The 19,539-nt window shown below is 34.2% G+C and overlaps 1 protein-coding gene across 2 annotated transcripts in view; it reads right to left on the reverse strand.

Annotated features, from left to right (window-relative positions):
* The window catches only part of PLCG2 (phospholipase C gamma 2), a 1,878,649-nt gene that overhangs the window by 610,590 nt on the left and 1,248,520 nt on the right, over positions 1-19,539 (reverse strand). For both annotated transcript variants that reach the window (XM_044081788.1, XM_044081789.1), the window contains exon 12: positions 15,297-15,415. In XM_044081788.1, the coding sequence (XP_043937723.1) occupies positions 15,297-15,415 (119 nt within the window). The remainder of the gene's footprint in view (positions 1-15,296; positions 15,416-19,539) is intronic.

Here is a 19,539-nt window from a genome sequence, read left to right on the forward strand (position 1 = left end):
CCACATCAAAGTATGGGATTCAAGAGGAATACACTTCCCAGACTTAGACACTTATGTTAAAGCAGTACTTTTCAAAACTATATTAAAGTGGATATATCATAATTATAATTCAAATTAGAAGAAGTTACACTTTTCACTCTTCAGTACAAAAAATGAAAACTGACAATAGTAATAATATCAGCCCAAATAACTCCTTTTGGTATTATTTATGTAACTATATCCAATTTAATATCTTTACTCCCCAACAATCTACATATATTCATTTTATTCTTAAAACATTTAAAATGCAATATTACATAATATAGTCCTGAATCTCTGATTTGAGACAATCATTCATTTTGGAATAACAACATATTTTAAATTAAACTTATGTACTTAAAATTAATAATTAAGAAACTAAAAATTTCATTTGCTGATAACACTGCTTTAATGATATGAAAGTTAAAGAGATGCAACATCTCATAAATGAATATTACATAGATCCACAATACTGAATATATTTGCAACACCTAAGAACACACACACACAGGATAAATGTGTCATTCTTGCACATTCCCAATATAAAGAAAGGCCAAATGTAATTAAACTTTTATATGAAATTATATATAACAATCACAAAGTGGAGAATATAATCTATATACTTTATAAAATTCTTACAACATATAATAGTAATTTAAATGATAAATTTTTAAATCATATTACAGTAGACCTCAGCACATCTTTAACTGCAGAGAATAATACTTATCTGTTGAAATCTAGAAGAAATGCATCTTGGACTCATCATTGGCATATCTGTACATGGTAATTCCTATAGAGATTCTTTTGAACTCCCAATACAATAGAAGAATTTAACAAAACAGCAACGTTGAATGCTGGAGATGTACATGAGTTTGTAATGCATATTGGACACATACACTTTATGACTGCCCTTCTATATAATCTTTTTGGAACAAAATAGAAGACTTATTGAAAGCCTTATGGTTTGATTCTTTTTGTCTAACAAAGATACTAGTTTTATTTAAAATAACTGAACAAAATGAGCAATGAAAGTCATTATCTACTATGGTTAATTTTAGCGGTGGCAAGAAAAAATGGAAAAGCCTTCATCACTTCAGTTTGAGGAATTCTTGTCTTCATTAATAGGAACAATCATCAGAGAGATCAGAATGAAAAAAAGCAGGCTATATCATATAATACTATAGCAATAACCCATGCCTGGGTGTGGGTAATGCTGGATTTACCCACGGTTGGCGTGGTTTGGTCCCGAGGGCGAAGCCCGAGGGACCAAACAAAGCCAACCATGGGTAAATCCAGCATTACCCACACCCAGCAGTGGGTTATTGCTATTATACAATGGCATTATTTAAGAAAAGAAATAATTACTTTTCTTAAATAATGGATTGTATAATGCCTCTTTACTGCCCTTCCGCAGCTGTCTGGTATTCTGCGGCAGTTCTGATGTACTGCGCGCCTGCGCAGTACATCAGAACTGTGGGCAAAAGCAACGGAGAACGCAAGATCTCCGTTGCTTTTTTTACTGTCTCGCTATGTTAAATGGGTTTAACATAGCGAGACAGCTTTAAAATAAGCAACGGATATCTCCGTTGCTTATTTTAAAGCTGTCTCGCTATGTTAAACCCATTTAATATAGTGAGACAGCTTTAAAAAAAAAAGCAACGGAGATCGCAAGATCTCCGTTGCTTTTTACACACTGTGTCGCTATGTTAAAGGAGTTTAACATAGCGAGACAGCTTTAAAAAAAGCAACGGAGATCTCCGTTGCTTTTTTAAACCTGTCGCTATGTTAAACTCTTTTAACATAGCGAGACAGTGTTTTATACTAATGGAAAAAGTCCGGGCGACCGGACCTTTTTCCGTTAGTATATTGAGGGATTTACAACGGGCACACTGGTTGGGCTGGCCAATCAGCGTGCACGTTTTACGGGAGGTATTGTATAATTATCAATAATCCATGAACAAAAGTGTTATCACTTATTGAGCTCTACCAGCAAAACATTATCTCTAGAAATTGAACTATTGCAAGAACTGAATAACAATGCTTTGTGCATTTTTTGTAATAGGAACTTGTTTTGCTAGAAGCTTTACTATATTTAACTACTAAACATTTTCCAGGTGCGCTGCATATATTGTAGTTCTTAATGTTAATAGTTGACCTTTTCAGAATTATATTTAATAAGAATGTGTTAATTGTAACTTCTTTATATAAGTTAAATAAAAAAACACTTTGAAAAAATAGATGTGAAATATATGAGTATATAGAAAGAAATAGCTAACATTGTGATATGCATGTCACCAGTTGAACTAACAAGAACAAACCTCTTTCAGGGTAAAATAATTCAGTTTTTCCCTTTGATGAACATGGAGTAGAACAACCTTGAGCCTGCAGATACAACTCATTAGAGGAAGCATGCCCTGGTCAATCTGTTAGGCAGGAAGAATGAGCTTCCTTGCCACACATATTTGCTACAGGTACAGAGAGCTCAAGCTCTCAACTATTTCTGGCTGTTAATAATAGAACTATATACATTCAGACAGTATTCTCCAAGTCAAATAATGTTGTGTCTTTCGGCTTTTCCCGGTTAGGGGTCGTCACAACAGCTAATGCACTAATGATTGGCAGTAGGTTTTTATGTGCCGAGTTGCCAGTCATGACGCAGAACCTTCAACGAAGGTATGCCTGTTCATGCACGTCTCCACACAGAAGACGCTCTAGCTGAGAATCGAACAGGACAACGTCTTACTGTGAGGCGACAACGCTACCGCAGCACCACCACCGTGGATCTCCATGTCAGATAATAATAAAAGTATTTCAGTTCCTTGTTGTGTACATGTTGTCATTGTGAAACTAGACAGTATTTGCAATGAAGTTAAGTCTTTGCCTAATATGTCACTTGAACTATTACTGGTTAAAAAAATTATTGTTATAACAAAACAAGGAAATTCTTTATCTCACCCACACTTGTGCTAGATTAGAAGATGACTTAATGGAGTTAAAAATTCTAAATTTCAGACTACAATAGTACATCTCAAGAACAAAGCTCTTGTTTTAGACCTTATATCTAGAAATTTTAATATGAGTGATTGGGGTGCCAGAACATTTGGATATTTCCCAACCTTTAAAAGAAACTGTAAGACAAATTATTCAAGCTTTGGGCAAGAAGACAGGGTCCAAAGAACTGTTGTCAGTGGTGTTGGACACTGTTCATATGGTTGGCTCCCAAAGGCCAGGATATAATATGGATGTTTTAATGAAGTTCATTTCTTTGACAGATCATAACATTCAGTTTACAGTAGACCTTTAGAAAAGGAAGTTTACTTTTAATAAGGTTCTAATGAGATTTTTTTTTTAGGATTTAAAACTTGAAATTCTGCAAAAACGAAGAGAATTTAATGAGATTATGAAGATTCTGTGGCAAAAAGGAATCAGTTAAAGGTTCATTTATCTGTCTATTTTTCAAAATAAAAGTAAAGTAAACAGAACGAAGCAAAAGCAAGTATTCCACGTTTGTAAAAATAAAAGTCAAGTAGATCCACATACAGAAAATCCAGGAATATTTATTGTTACACAGATAAGCACTTTCGCAAGTAGCTTCATCAGATCTCTCATAACATCTAAACTGACATTGTCTTTATATACACAGATTTATCTAAGCAAACAATTAAGTTCAATTAAAATCAAAATCAATTAAAACATTCTTCATTTAAAGGTATATAAAACATATAATTCCATCTAAACTCTAAATGCAATCTATCTATGAATGCAGAATATATAGAAGTATAACAGACCCTATAAAACACATAAATGTATATGTATAAAAGGTGCATAAATCTATATGTATATAAAAAATATATATATATAAAAATATATAAAAACATATATAAAATATATATATATGTAGACATATGTATAAATACATATAAATATGTATAAAAATATATATATATATGTATATGTATGTGTGTATAAAAATTTGTATATAATATATATGTGAACGTATGTAAAAAATACTATTATGATAAGCATATAAATGTATAGAGATATATATAAATGTGTGCAATAAATGTAATAAATACCTATATAAAAGTATATGTGTATAATGGACCAACAAACGCTAGTCCACAATTTATCCAGCCTTGATTTGAGTAGTGAAGATATTCAGTTATTAAATAAGGGCTTGCACTTCATTCCTAAAAGCCACAGTAAGTTAACGGACACAGTCATAGATTTAAAGTTATTCTGTAGAAATGTTATGTTGAGGTTAATGTACAAGACGCCCAATGACAACAGTACAAGTAATAATTCCTTTACATTTAAGAAATTAAGTGACTATATACCTGTTCATTATCCTTTAATAGAAGCCTATTGTAAATTGACTGAGGATGAATTATACTTATATTATGGAAACAGACCTGTAAAGAACAGACATAATAAAATGGATAATCTTACTTTTAAAGAAAGACAGAGTCTAAAGAAATTACAAGACAATAATACTATCATAATTAGACCGGCTGATAAAGGTGGTAGTATTGTAGTTATGGATATGGGTGATTATGAAAGAAGGATGAATCTGTCACTACAAGATAAATTCTATGAACATATTTCGTATGAAATAGTAGATGATATTACAAGGTATGTAAGAAACACATTATTAGATATCTATGGAAGTGAGCTGATGGAGAAAGATTTATATGATTATTTGAACATTTCTACACCTATTATTCCTGTTATTCAAGGACAACCTAAGATACACAAAGATCATAGGAACCCACCTATGAGACCCATAGTCTCAGGTCATGGATGGATAATGGAACATTTATCCATGTTTGTCGAAAAACATCTAAGGGGAGTTTTGAATAAGAATAATATAGTATTAAGGGATAACAAGCAATTTTTAATTGATTTTTATGAATGTATTAAATATAAAGATCTTACTGTAGGCTATCTTTTTTTCACATTTGACATACAATCGTTATTTACAGTGATTCCCAATGAACTTGGACTGACATTTATTTCACAATATTTACAAGACAACAGTGATTATACCCCTGTTCATATAGATTTAATTGTACACTTTTTAGAATTAATTCTAGAGAACAATATCTTCATGTTCCAAGATATGATATACAGACAGAAAGATGGCGTAGCTATGGGCACTTCTTGTGCTAAAAGCTACGCCAATATGTTCCTAGCACATTGGGAAAAGGAAGTATTGTTTGAACAACAACTTTTTAAGGAACATGTTACATTCTACAGACGTTTTGTTGATGATATCTTTGTTTTGTGGGAAGGAACAATTAATCAACTTGAATCAATGCATTTGATTATGAACAATCTAATCCCATGTCTAAAATTCACAATGCAATTTTCAGTAGACAGGATTGATTTCTTGGATATACATGTTGAGAAACTACAAGGCAATCTCATTAACAATGGAGTGTATCATAAAGCTTGTCACTGCAATTCATTACTATCTAGATCTAGTATGCACCTACCTTATGTTTTTAAGAACATTATTAGGGGACAAGCTATTAGAGCTTCAAGGTTGAACTTTACAGAAAGTGGTTTCAACTCTGAATTAGTTGACTTGAGACAGAGATTATTAGATAGAGGCTATGATACTGCAGATATTGTTCCCCAGTTAGACATAGCAAATAGTCTAAGATCCACACAAGCTATGCCTTATTTTGGATCTAGTTACATAGAACATTTTAAACCGTATATTAATAAACAGAAACATGTGAAATTCTCTACTTCTTTTTCTATGGATTATAGTGACATTAAATCAATACTATATAAATATTGGGATATTTTACAGGTAGATGATGAAATAAAACAAGTAGTAAGAGGGATACCAAGTTTTCTTTTTAGGAATAAACATAACTTAAAAAGAATATTGTGCTATCAGAAATCTGATAAATATCAGAGAAATATTGGATGTACTAAACCTTGTGGTAATTGTAATTTTTGCTCTTTTATTGATAGCAGCACAGAAGTTAGGCATCCTGATTTACTAAAGACTTTTAATATTAATGCTGAAGCAAATTGTATGACACCTCATGTCATATATTTAGCTGTTTGTAAAATATGTTCATCATTTTATGTCAGGAAGACGAATCGCCCATTTAGAGACAGAATGAGAGAGCACCTGTATCATATCATAAAGGGAGGTGGAGATGTTGTAACATATACAGAGAGCAAGGAAACAGAGTGGATTATATTACTGAAATCAGATAGAGGTTGAGGCCTGAATGAAAGGGCCTCAATTAAACCTAAACTTAGACAACGTAGAAATGTTAGGTGATTTTCCACCATTATACACATATACTTTTATATAGGTATTTATTACATTTATTGCACACATTTATATATATATCTCTACACATTTATATGCTTATCATAATAGTATTTTTTACATATGTTCACATATATATTATATATAATTTTATATTTTTACAAATTTTTATACACACATACATATACATATATATTTTTTATACATATTTTTATGTATTTATACATATGTCTACATATATATATTTTATATGTTTTTTATATATTTATATATATATATATATATATATATATATATATATATATATATATATATATATATATTATATACATATAGATTTATGCACCTTTTATACATATACATTTATGTGTTTTTATAGGGTCTGTTATACTTCTATATATTCTGCATTCATAGATAGATTGTATTTAGAGTTTAGATGGAATTATATGTTTTATATACCTTTAAATGAAGAATGTTTTAATTGATTTTGATTTTAATTGAACTTAATTGCTTGCTTAGATAAATCTGTGTATATAAAGACAATGTCAGTTTAGATGTTATGAGAGATCTGATGAAGCTACTTGCGAAAGCACTTATCTGTGTCACAATAAATCTTTCTGGATTTTCTGTATGTGGATCTACTTGACTTTTATTTTTACAAACGTGGAATACTTGCTTTTGCTTCGTTCCGTTTACTTTACTTTTACATTTGTCATTATATTTCATGATAACGAGCATATTCCAGGTCAGCAGCAGTGCTTTTGGATTGTATTTTTCAGATTAAATGATAAAGATAGCCACATGACTGCCACATATTCAAAATTGTTGTGGCTCCATTAACATTAATTTGTGTATCATCATGTCTCTGCCACGACAGGCTTTTCTCCCTGGATTCTCAGAAAACCTGTTGTACATTTCATCTAAGGTCTAAAAAGAGCTTCAAACCATCAATTTATTGCCTTAACACTGGTGGGGAGTTATCCAAGCGAGTGAACAAATAGAATTAGACCACGCAAATGTGCTTGTATTTTTTTTTTTTTGGGGTGGTGGGTTCTACTCCAGGTTGGTATATGTTAATTTCATTGTTGTACAAGTGTTCTTATACCATTAGGAAATAACACACTTACCTGCTGCTACTTGCTTGCACCTTAGCTCCCACTATTCCAACTCCTGTGCACTACGAATAAAAAAACTATCCCTTCTAGAACCCTGACCTTAATCCTAAAACCATCTTCCGATCAATTCCTGACCCCAACTTTGAGCCAACACACTATCACTTCCAAACCCTAACTCTGAGTCAACTCCAGATCACTCATTAACCTCAGGTCTAAGCCAACTCCTGATTGCTCCTTAATCCTAACTTTGAGTCATCTCCCCAGCACTCCTTAACCCTGTCAATGAGCTAACCACTGATCACCCCTAACCCTAACTCTGAGCCAACTCCCAATCACTCCCTAAAGCTAAAATCCCCCTCACCTCCATACAACTAAAATCCCCCTCTCCATTTCCCTTACCTACTTACTAGTTCCATGATGAGAGCTTGATGGCATTCAACTGCTGTGGGCAGCTGTTCCCCTGAACTCACATTTGATTTCAAGTAGCTGTTCAGCCAGATGGGTAGATAGAGAAACAGCCACTTAATCCCATAGTTTTGAGTTCATGAGTTTTAGGCATCTGGGGCTTGAGACGGTGTAATGGCCCCATTAAAAATATTTTTGCATGATCCTTAATGGGGACAGTCTTTAAATTTGAGTGGGATTAATAATCCCATGAAAAGAGGAATTTATTAAACACTTTGAACCTTGTTGATTTTGAAATAACTTGCTTACAAGAAATTAATTTAGCTCAAATAATTCTAAGGCATTAAAAAATAAAAAAAAAATAAAAGGAATATGTTAATTATGTAGGTAATAAGTCATGGGGTATTGCTATCTTTTTGAAAAATTTCAAATAACTAGTTATTTTTCAGATGGAAGTTCAATAATTCTCTTGGTGAAATTTCATGCAGAATTTTGTAGCTTTGGTAGTAATCTCAATTTATACTGCAGTTTGTAATTATCAATCTTTTTTTGCAGGATTCATCATCTGGTTTGCAGTCACTCAAACCAGGCAGAATTATTTTGATGTTAACCTTGACTTAGAATGTTCATCTACAGGAGTTTGTAAGATGTTATATTACCTTTTAGTTTGGTTTTGTCCCTGGCAAACCTTTAGCATATCCAATTCAATTAATTCAAGTATTTATTTTATTCTATAAAAACAATAACATTAAGTTAAAAGGGGTATAGCAATGAGTTCATTAGATGTCCAAATTTAATGGACAGGGTTTGTCTTTTTATATTTCTGATTATATAGGAATCCAAATTAATATAAAAATAATCTGTGCCCTATTTTACCAGACTAAATACTATTTAACCACTAATATATTTGACTCAGATTTAAATATACAAACTTCTGAGGAAAGACATGTTTGCCTTCTGTTGCCCACCTTATTTCTTTTAGCAATCAACCTAATAGTTAATGCTATTTTACAAGAGCCTAAATATATTCCTTTCCATATTAAAACTAACACACAGACACAATTTTGGCCTTTCCAGCTGACTTGCTGTTAGTTATAGAACACGGGGCATATTCAGTAATAAACATAACTGAAGCTATTAAAAGATATTCTGCAGTATACAGGTTTTTATATTAACAAATCTAATTATAAAATATATACACATAATCAAGCTAGAATCTCAGGGAATGTTACTGTGGTCAACAGAAAGACATTTTTAGGGTGGACATTTAATATTCACCAGGTTTATATAGCTGCACCCCAAATGAAGAAGACCTTAAATCAAATGTAAAAAGTATGACATCTTCATTTAATATTAATAGATCTTTTGATGGAAGTTTTTTTTTTCAAAATGAAAATGTATCCAGGTTGTTTTTACTCAAAATATGCTGATACCTCCAAACTGTTCATGGTATAGGAAAGTCAGAATTTTATGGCCATTTTTTGGAGGGCAGTTGTCACAGGATTCCATGGAAATTGTTGGAGCATTTGATAATTTTGGCTATAACATCTCAGATCCAAAACATTAACTTTCTGCTGAATTTTGGTAAATAATTATAAATAGAACAAACTGCAGGATCAACACTTTGAAGTTTATAAATTCAGTATGCATGGCAACTGAGATTTTTCACATACTGAGGATTAATTAATTTGTCTTATACTTGAGATTTTTATATGAAGATTTGGGGATAATTTGACATCAAAGTATAGCCAGTTGGCTCCGAAAATTTTGCTTCCTTGGGCAGAGTTACCTCTTTCTTCTTGTATGCAACTGTGGTACTTTTAGTTTTTTAATTAAGTTAAATCAGGACATATGTAGTTATTCTTTACTATGTCAACACATGGTAATTGGAACATTCAAAGATGCATATGCGTTTTTTTTCCTGTACAGTGGCCTGCTAGGAATCTTTAAATTAAACACCAAATTATTATCATTGTTTTATAGAAACATGCAAAATTCTAGCCCAAAGTATTTGTGTGTAGTCATAAACATGTGAAATTTGGAATTAAATGAGAATACTTAGTTTCTTGACTCATTAACTCTTTGAAAGAACTATTTTAGTTTAATCAAATCATACAGGAGCTGAGTTTTATAACAAAAAAATTCCTGAAGCCTTATTTAACTCCTTAATGGCTAGGCTGGCATTATTATAAAAAAGTTTGCTGATATGGTTGTGGGAATAGAGGATCTTGGAAACACCTGCCATGGTGTAACATAAAGGTCAATCTCTTCATAACTGAAACCAAACTTGATTGTATATATGACTTGTGGATACCAGACATTGGTAAAAACCTTTACTTGCTACTATTTGAATTGGTATCATTACTAATTAAAAGTATTTTACTTGAACAGTGGAATAAGGAGATACCGGTGCATGCTGATTTCTATCAGGTGAATTGATACTAATAATAAAAATAATTTGATCAATGTGAACTATTGGGAACAAAAGAATTCTCTGTTTTTTTACTACCTTGATTAGTTAGGAAAGGGGAACATTTTTACACTTACTGATTTTTGCTTATCATTAAGTAATTATGTTTTATATTGGGTGAAATTAATTAAAAATTAGCTTTTCGGAGAATCCTTCTTTTTGTCATCTGAAATTTGGAATGACCCTAATAATGATACAATTTACAAACAGATTTTTGATAGTTTAATAAATTGATATTATTTATAACTTTCCAAAATGAAACATATACATAAATTAGTCAAGGATTTAAAAAACTGAAGTAATATATGAACTTGCAATTTGAAGAAGTAATTATTCATTCTAATATCAACATGTTAAAACATTATCATGGAAATATCATCACAGAAGTTAAGAACAGATAAATTGCTATTAACCTGCTTTGTTACAGGCTGCCTATTAGAAAGGATGATTAGTTACATCTAATTTGAGCGTCATGACACAACGTTAAATTTTGGTGGATAGAGTCACTGCAGTGACTGCTAATTTCAGGCTTTAATTAACTTTATGAAAAATAATACACTTCTCTACCTGTTTCTGAGTTTGCAGGATCTGCTGATCAAACTATTTGAGAATACCATAGTTAATGGTATTTTGTTTGTAACTATATCAGTCAGACAGACTACAAATAGTGCTGGAAAGGACACTGTAATGAAACCATAAACAGAGTAATAACAACACCAGTAATAGTGAATGCAGGTATTTGTAGTCAGTTGCTTTCTGCAAAGAAAAGTTAAAATTAATATTGTGGCTTCATTTAAGAAATGAGAAACACTTTAGTTATTTTTCTGAATATAAATTAGTTTGAATTTTAATATTGATATCTATTCACTGAAGCACCAGGATGATCCCCTATCTAAATTTACTCACATCTCTCTCTTACATTCTCTCTTTTAAAACTATGCTGTCTATAAACACTACTTAAATGCAAATACTCTCATTATCTCCATTAACATAACACTGATTTTGCATGTTACTCTATTTCTCTTACTACTCTTTCAGTTAATTTTTCTTTCTCTCACTCATAATTTATTCAACTAAAATGTTGTCCACATTGAATAAATACAACTGTCTACTTATGTAACAGAATTAGTGTTATGTCTTTTTGTTTTCTTTTGTTGTAGTGTAATTATTATAGACTGAGTATCATGTTATTGTTTTTGTCAAATGCTTTATAAACAAATGTATGTAAATCAACTTTGTTACTTAATGTATGCAAAACTGATGAAGCTTTTCTCTCAGGTCTCTGCTGAAAAAGGGTTACTTATGATCAAGTTGTACTTTCATGGTAAAAATAACTAAAATAAAATAAAATAAATACATACATGTTAACTGCCCAGTGGGAGTTTAAAGCTGGCTCATTTTCCATTCTAGATCATTTGTGTTTGTTCATGATTTTTGTAATGCAGCCATCAAAGCCTCTCATTTGGTTTCTTGATTTGTTAAAGATATGGAAAGGTAAGCACAGAAGCTTGACATACTTCATTTCAAAGAAAACCATCTCCAAGACAGTCCTAACAAAAATGTCACAAGGACAAACAAAACAACTATTTCTTCTTCAGATTGGCATCTTTAATTTGATAATGCCTAAAAATAATTTTCCAATCACCTTGCTGAGTGGCACATGTAAGTCTAATTCATAATATGTAATCAAGTGTGCCAAGCCAGTCAGATGGTACTGGAACCATCTAGATGACCAATGTCTGATGTTACGTCTATTCTGAAATCTTACTATCTGACTTAAGCAGCTTTGGCTAAAATTTAGAATACAAAGAAGAATAACCATGTAACTGTCAAACTGGTACACTAGATAATTTACTTCACAAGCATTTATATCTATTATATATGTACTGTTACCTTTATTTGATACATAGACAAAATAAATTAGCTGATGTAATTAGCAAAACAGAAGGGCAGAGGAGGTAGTATGTTTGTTTGTTTGTCTTTCTTTCGGCTTTTTCCGGTTAGGGGTCGCCACAGCAGAACTCCGGTTCGCTAAATAGGAAATTTAAATACAGAAAACTCATGTTTTCATAGAATTAAATATGCATATGCACGCACAGTATACATTTCTTGAAGCATGTTCTTATAACTAGAATGCAGATGGAAAATATCTCAATATACAATCACAATGCAGTACTATTTATCATGAAAGTGGTCATTTTACAGATAAGCTATATTGTATATTTATTGTATTTTATATATTTATTTTATTTCACATTTGTTAACTGGGAAAGTCCAACTGGAACAGAGCCCATTTTTAGTGGATGCCCAGGGAGAAATGCTCCAGATGCATGCCTTTGGAATGTGGGAGGAAACTGGAGCACCTGGAAGGGAATCCACATGAATGCAGGGAGGAAGGCACCCCAGCCAAGAATCAAACCGGAGGACCACTTGCTCCAAGGTGATAGCGCTAACCACTGCACCACTGTGTCACCCTTCATGATCTGAGATGATTATCAAACTAATATATTATGAATGATGATGGATGTCTCTCTTCTGAATTTACTTAATTTGTAATTGATTGCTATGTACCTCACAGGCAGTGTCTGAAATGAGTCTTTGGCATCTGTCCACTAACACGGTCATTAAACTACAATAAATAGATAACTAAAATAAACCTTCCTGTGAAGGCAAGATTGCACTAACCTGCTTAGCACACCCCCTGCAGCGTAGTAATGCTTTCACACTGTCCCATGCTGTTAATTCTAAACACTTTTTAATACTTATCTTCATTTCTTTTGTAATCTCTGTACACTTTGTATGGATATCATGTTAGACATGTAAGCATCTTCTACCTATTCTCCATAATTTTGGAGAGTTGAGGGCTCAGCAGATGTTATTCTGACTGCTTGTAATACAATGACTTGTAACAGAATAGGTGAAGTTTGTTTTTTCCTATGCTGTCATCAATCTTAAACACTTGTAAGCATTCTTTTGGAAGATGTAATATCTAAAGCTCACTATTACACCACTGAAAGTGTTGACAACACAGCATTCAGCAACTAGTAGTGTTCCCCGAAATAGACAAATAAGATACTTGCAGAAGTTCCATGGTCAAAGACATTTACCCCCATAACAGTGCTTCCATTTGCGCCATCTCTCATACACTAAACTGTTAAGTTACTGGATAGCAATTACATTATACTTTCATGGCAGGTAATAAGGAAGGCCATCCATATAACATGACACACCATTATAGACTATTTGATGACCATACAATGCTCTTTGTGATGGCAATCTGAGCATATTGTCTGGCAGTTGGTGCAGAGGATTAAGGCACCATTAATGATATGTTTCCTTTGGTCCACTTGACCATGGCTGATTCCCTTAGCCTCCACTGCCTAACTGTGTGACTCTGAGAAAATCACTTAACAGGCAGCAGTCCTGGGCCAAGTCTGAAAAAGGGCCATGAAGATCAGTTTTCTACCCCAGTAAACAAATACTAACAAAATAAATAAAATAGCAACACTGTACTTATGTGCTATTAATTGCTGAATAAAAATAATCTGAAAATGCTAATGAGACATAATTTTTGTCATGTGAGCACTAACACAAATAAATTCATAAGTGCCTGGCTCTGATTAGCAGGCCTGACCCTGACTGTGACCCAGGTTAATAGCTTTCTACTGGTGGTCCTGTCACTGAAATGGCCAGGCAGGAGGGGACAGGATCAGCCCACTCACCTCTCTGGAGGTGATGGGAGAGGGTCATGTGTGTTCAGGGGCACAGAGGAATGCTATAATTTCCCCAGTGCAGACTGGGAAAACCACCTCTGCTTCAGTGTTGGTGGGCAGGACTGCATATTGGCACCACTCCTTGCAGAAGCAAGGTAATGTCAGCTGCAGGCATCCCATGGCACGCTCCCTTTTGTGCACACCCAACAGTGTGTGTGTGTGTGTGTGTGTGTGTGTGTGTGCGCGCGTGTGTGTTTGTTTGTTTGTTTATGGCAGCAAAATGGGGAAAATCTCTCAAATCACCCCTGATGGCTGCCTAAATAACAGCCTGTCTCTTCTGACTCTCTACTTAATGGTGTGGAAAATAATGGCTCATTTGGCTAAGACAAAGCTGACGATCAGCAGCATGCAGGGCCAATATCGAGCAAAATAAATAAAGAAATAAATAGGTGGAATAGCTGTTTTAGTATGCAAAAAATGAGTATTACGTTAAAAATATAAAGCAACTAAAATCCACATATTTTTATTAAAAAACAATAGTACTTCATCAAACATTTTTATATGCTATGCATTTCCTTTCCACTTAGAGATTAGGTATTGTGACTTTCCTAAAAACGTGGGTTCTGGGCTGGCCTAACTATTCAAGGCTAAATTGTTTCCACATTTCCAATGACCTGGGTTTGATTAGCAGCCTGGCTGCTAAAAGGACCATAGAGACTAAAGAACATGACATGTCTGTTAAATTCTTTTGGATGGACTGTTACACTGACGTTGTGCTAGCCTCTTGGAAAATCTAGAGAGAACTATAGGTAGGTTTACAACATTGGTGAAGGGGTGAAGCATAATACAAAAATATACATTTTAGAGTATAATGTTTATTGATGCCCATAACTAGAAGGAATGGTATGGGAAGATCAAAAAAACTTTGTTACAAAGTGAGAAAGTGGACAACCTACCGTTACATTTCAATCTTACCTCTTTGGAAAGGACTGAATGTCTTAAAACAGGGGGAAAAAAGATAGTGTGCAGACAACAGATGGTCAGCTGTCTGGTTCTGTACTGAGAGCAAAAAATAACTTAAACCATGACAAAATAAGACAAGTATTTCATCACATCTGTCTCTGAGAGCATATACTTACATTACAAGGAAAATGAATAATACTTTGAGTGCTATAATGGCTGTTCCACTTGCATTTTAATTCCATTCATTAAAAAGTTTAATTGACATTCTTCCTATTCAGACTGGAATAACATTTATGTGCATACTCAGAAGCACTTACGTGTTATGGGATGAAGAAATCCAGTAATGGGATAAAGGGTTATTCATATCCTGAGTTAATAGTTTGTTACATTTTTCATCCCAAATGCTGTTTTCTAGTGAATAAAGGTATGTAAGGAACTGAAAGAGAAACAGCAAAAGAAGTCATAAATAACAATTATGAAAGACTGGACACATAATAAACATATGCATTTCAGAAAAAAGGAAGTGTGTAGCAAGTCTAGAATTTGTGCATACTGTATCATCAGCCTTACAAACTATTCTGTAAAGGCCTGTATACTCAACTGACTGAGTTCTTGCAATATGACCAGGAATTCAACTAATCTGGATACCTTTAATCAAACTGATGGATTTGAAGCTACTGGAAAAATTAAGTTAGGTAAAAATATATGAATTTATAAACCTTACAATGTAAGCCTTCTCTTAGTTCCTCCCTTCTTCCATTCTTCTTTCATAACCAAGGTATAAGCATATGTAGGCACAGCTGCAGTTTTTGTGTGGTTATGAAAACAACCTAGCATTTGAACAGTTTTGACAACTCCATGCTTGTACCAAGGAATAGGCATTATTCAAATTAATGAATTTTCTTGGAAGATAAGATGCAGCTAGCCATTGATGACTGATTGCTCTTGATAACAGTCCCTGCCCACCCTGAAACTGTGCCATGTCTGTTGATGAACCTTCTTTACCATGCCAGTGACAGGTAAGTTATGGATTACCTCAGTTCTTGTATCATCAGGTCTACTTTCATACTAGACAGAGGAGACACAACCAGATCAACATATTAGTGGCGGATCACTTAAAGTACATCATTTGTGTGATATTATTACAAATAAAAAAAGGACTTTAAGATTTGTAATTTCAATGATTTTGATGTCTACTGAAAAAGCAGACTTCCTAGCTAAAAGTGTGTCTTTTGTCATTTCACATAAAGCCAATGTTGCTAATGTGTTGATTGATCTAAAACACTATGTCAGAAAATTTAACTTTAGTATTATGCTTAACAACTCGTTGACTAACAGTTGTAACCTTAGGATAGCTAGTACATTTAATCACTCCTTGCACACACTGTTAGAAATGTTACAAACTTTCAAAATAGTTTGTGAAGTTGATTTAAGATTTTTGTTAAATAACAAACATACAACATATTACTCTGGCTGAAAAAGCATTTTGAATGACATTAAAAATAGTGGGTGTAGATTTATGAAACCTGATAAGGGAGGAAGGACTATGTAAAACGGATGCAAGAAATCTTACAGGAAGAAACCTATAGTCCTGTGTTTAAGAATAAACTTAACATATATAATAATATTAGAAGTCAAATAACAGATATGTATATAGATAAAAGGATAGATACAGATGAGTTTAATTTCATCCACATGGCTTCCCCTATGATACCCACTATGTTCTGTATGCCTAAGATTCATAAAAACATCTACAACCCCCCCCCCCATGTGCCCCACTGTTGATACCGGGGGATCTACAACTAGTGCACATGTGAAATACCTAGATGAAAAGTATTTAATAGGACAAGAAAATCACGTATGTAGAGACTCTTGGGATTTTCTTAGTAAATGAAAGATTTACCCCAGGATTTAATAAAAATCTGTATAGGCACAGTGTGGAGCCTACATGGTACATAACCATGTCTGTGTACAGGGTTCCCCCTCAGCAGCATATCAATGATGGCACGTTGTCAAGGGAGAGCCAAGGAACATGGTTATTGAATCAGTGTAGGGAGATGTGTAGTGCTAACCGCGTCCGCAGATGAGTAAGAGACTCCCTGAACTGTCCTTATGTTTTATGTTAACATTTTTCTTCTATACAAAAGCATGTTTGCACGTCACAGCATTCAGTGCAGCAATGCTAAGCGGTGCCCACAGATAAGATAGCAAACAACCACCAGACATCTAAAAATAGAAACCAGATGTAATTAATTATTTATTTAAATGTATGTTTAAGCATATCTGAGTGTGTTTGCATGGCGTGGTGCAGTACTCAGCACTGCTGATATATAGCTCAGTGTTACATATAAAGGTACACCTGATTTCTGAATATCCACATAGCTTAACGGGAAGACTCATGGCTCCATCTGCCGTAGGTCCAGGGTTTGAATACATGGAAGGAAAATAAGTATTTAATTATAATATACAAATTTTACACACTAGTTTAGAAAAAGATGGCTCCGCTGTGCTCTGCTAAGACCTGCTATGTGCCACATACACATGATAACAGCTGTCAATGTTTATGTGCTGCTCAACTCAGCTTGGCTGGCTTGCGCACTGCTAAGCTTCACTAAGATTCTGGCTCTGCGAGTTTATGCACTTCTCAGCCATGCAGGTTTGTGTGGTGCTAAGCAATGCAGCACTTCTTCAAATGCTGCCCAATGATGTGCAAGGGTGGGAAAACAGCATATATTAAGCCCAATAGGTGGGAATACATCAGAATCCATTGGAGTTCTGTCTCTGAAGGGTAGTATGGCTGGTGTTTGTGAAGGTGTGTACTTTTGGGCACAGCATTGGAGCATTTTGGAATCCAGATGTCATGGCTGGACTCCTAGTTAAAGCCATGATGACTGGTTGCTGCAGGGAGGTTTCCAGGGCTCAGAGTATAAGACGGAGGCATGGGACTGGCTGGCCAAAGAACTCACCAGTGTTACTGGTATCCCCTGCACAGGTGAGCAGTGTCATCACCAACATAATGACCTGAAACGTTGAAAGGGGGATCTGTTGGACACCTGGGTCCAAGAAGCTCAGGCAGGGAATGCCCCACAAATATGTAAGCAATTTTACCTCTGTTTTACCAATATCTAATCTAAATCTAATCTAAATGTCTGCAAAACTGGTATGCATAATGATGTGCTTGTCTTCCAACAGCTGCAAAAGAGAGGGTTCGCAATGTTGAGTCACAAGCAGGGTGCCTGGCCAGATTGCTCAGTGAGTGTGATGAGTACAGCTGTATTATGCTAATTAACTGTAGTGAAATAAACAAGAAAGGGTAAAGCATTAACTGCATTAAAGTATATACAGTAAAGTCTGTAGTACAATAAATGTGGAATTAGAGTTGTATTGCAAGTGATAAATATTGCCAACTGTTCTGTAATAAAACATGAATCAATACCAGTGCCACCAAGGAAAATGGTGTACATCAGGATTGTCTTGTAACCATTGCAGTAGAGCTGTATGCCTTCAGGCTGTAAGGTAAGGTGCTGCAGTCATGTATAACACTAATAGCTGTAGAATGCAAATCGAATGGGTGCCAATTGTATTGTTTAACACATATAGTACAGTTCAAGGCTGTTTCTAGGTCAATATTGTTTACATAATAATCTGTCATCCACAAACATCAGGTAATCAAGGTATATGGGTGAGGTAGCCCACTCGATGATCTGATATTGTTTGTTGACTTCACAGATATTTCAACCCAATAACAATAAATTGTGTACTACAGCATTATTACACTGATATATAGCGTACCTACTATCTGTGTTCTTGTATTTCATGCATGTGTGTTCTACTGTCACTGCAGTCTAGTATAACACTGAAGTAGTACTGCCAGGTCATATTTTGGTTCCAGGTAAGCTCTAGGCAAATATCAGTCAGTCAGTAGTCAGCAGTGACTTAGTAGCTCAGTTTGTTAAATGCTCTGTATATAGTACATTTTGCCACACACAGTCCAGGGTTCGAATCCAGTGCTATGTAGCACTAAATATTACAGTAGCAGTCATGTGATGCTCACAAATTCTCTCTCTCCACAGGAACTACAGGTAAATGGGTGAGGTAGCCCATATTATAAGAAGATAATTGTGTGTTTAGATTTCCCAGTCTGTTAAAAGCATTAGCAAGAATGAGACAAATCAGCAATGTGCAGTCAGAAATAATATGTGTAATCCTGGTATAGCTGTATGCCTGGAGTGTGTGTTAAAAGTTGCAGCAGTCGCAGTCACTGCTATGGGGTACTATTCCCATGCCTGCCAACCAAGGCATGAAGTTTTACGTCTGTACAGGACACATACATGTCTCTCAAGTGTCACAATTTCACATTATGTAAGTAATAGTGCATAATCCACCTGTTACAGGAATATCATGGCAATGAGTACTAGATTGCAAAGTATCACCATTTCAGCCCACAGAATACCTTGGTAGTTATATAGGTCCACCTGATGTGCAAGTGTTCTGTGTAGGTGTGTACCCGCAGTTGTTACTGATTGGCCTATATTGTCCCATGCATATAGCTTGAGCAGT

This window comes from Protopterus annectens, chromosome 8.part1, assembly GCF_019279795.1.
Source record: "Protopterus annectens isolate FY-2018-M chromosome 8.part1, PAN1.0, whole genome shotgun sequence".
Lineage (NCBI taxonomy): Eukaryota > Metazoa > Chordata > Ceratodontiformes > Protopteridae > Protopterus > Protopterus annectens.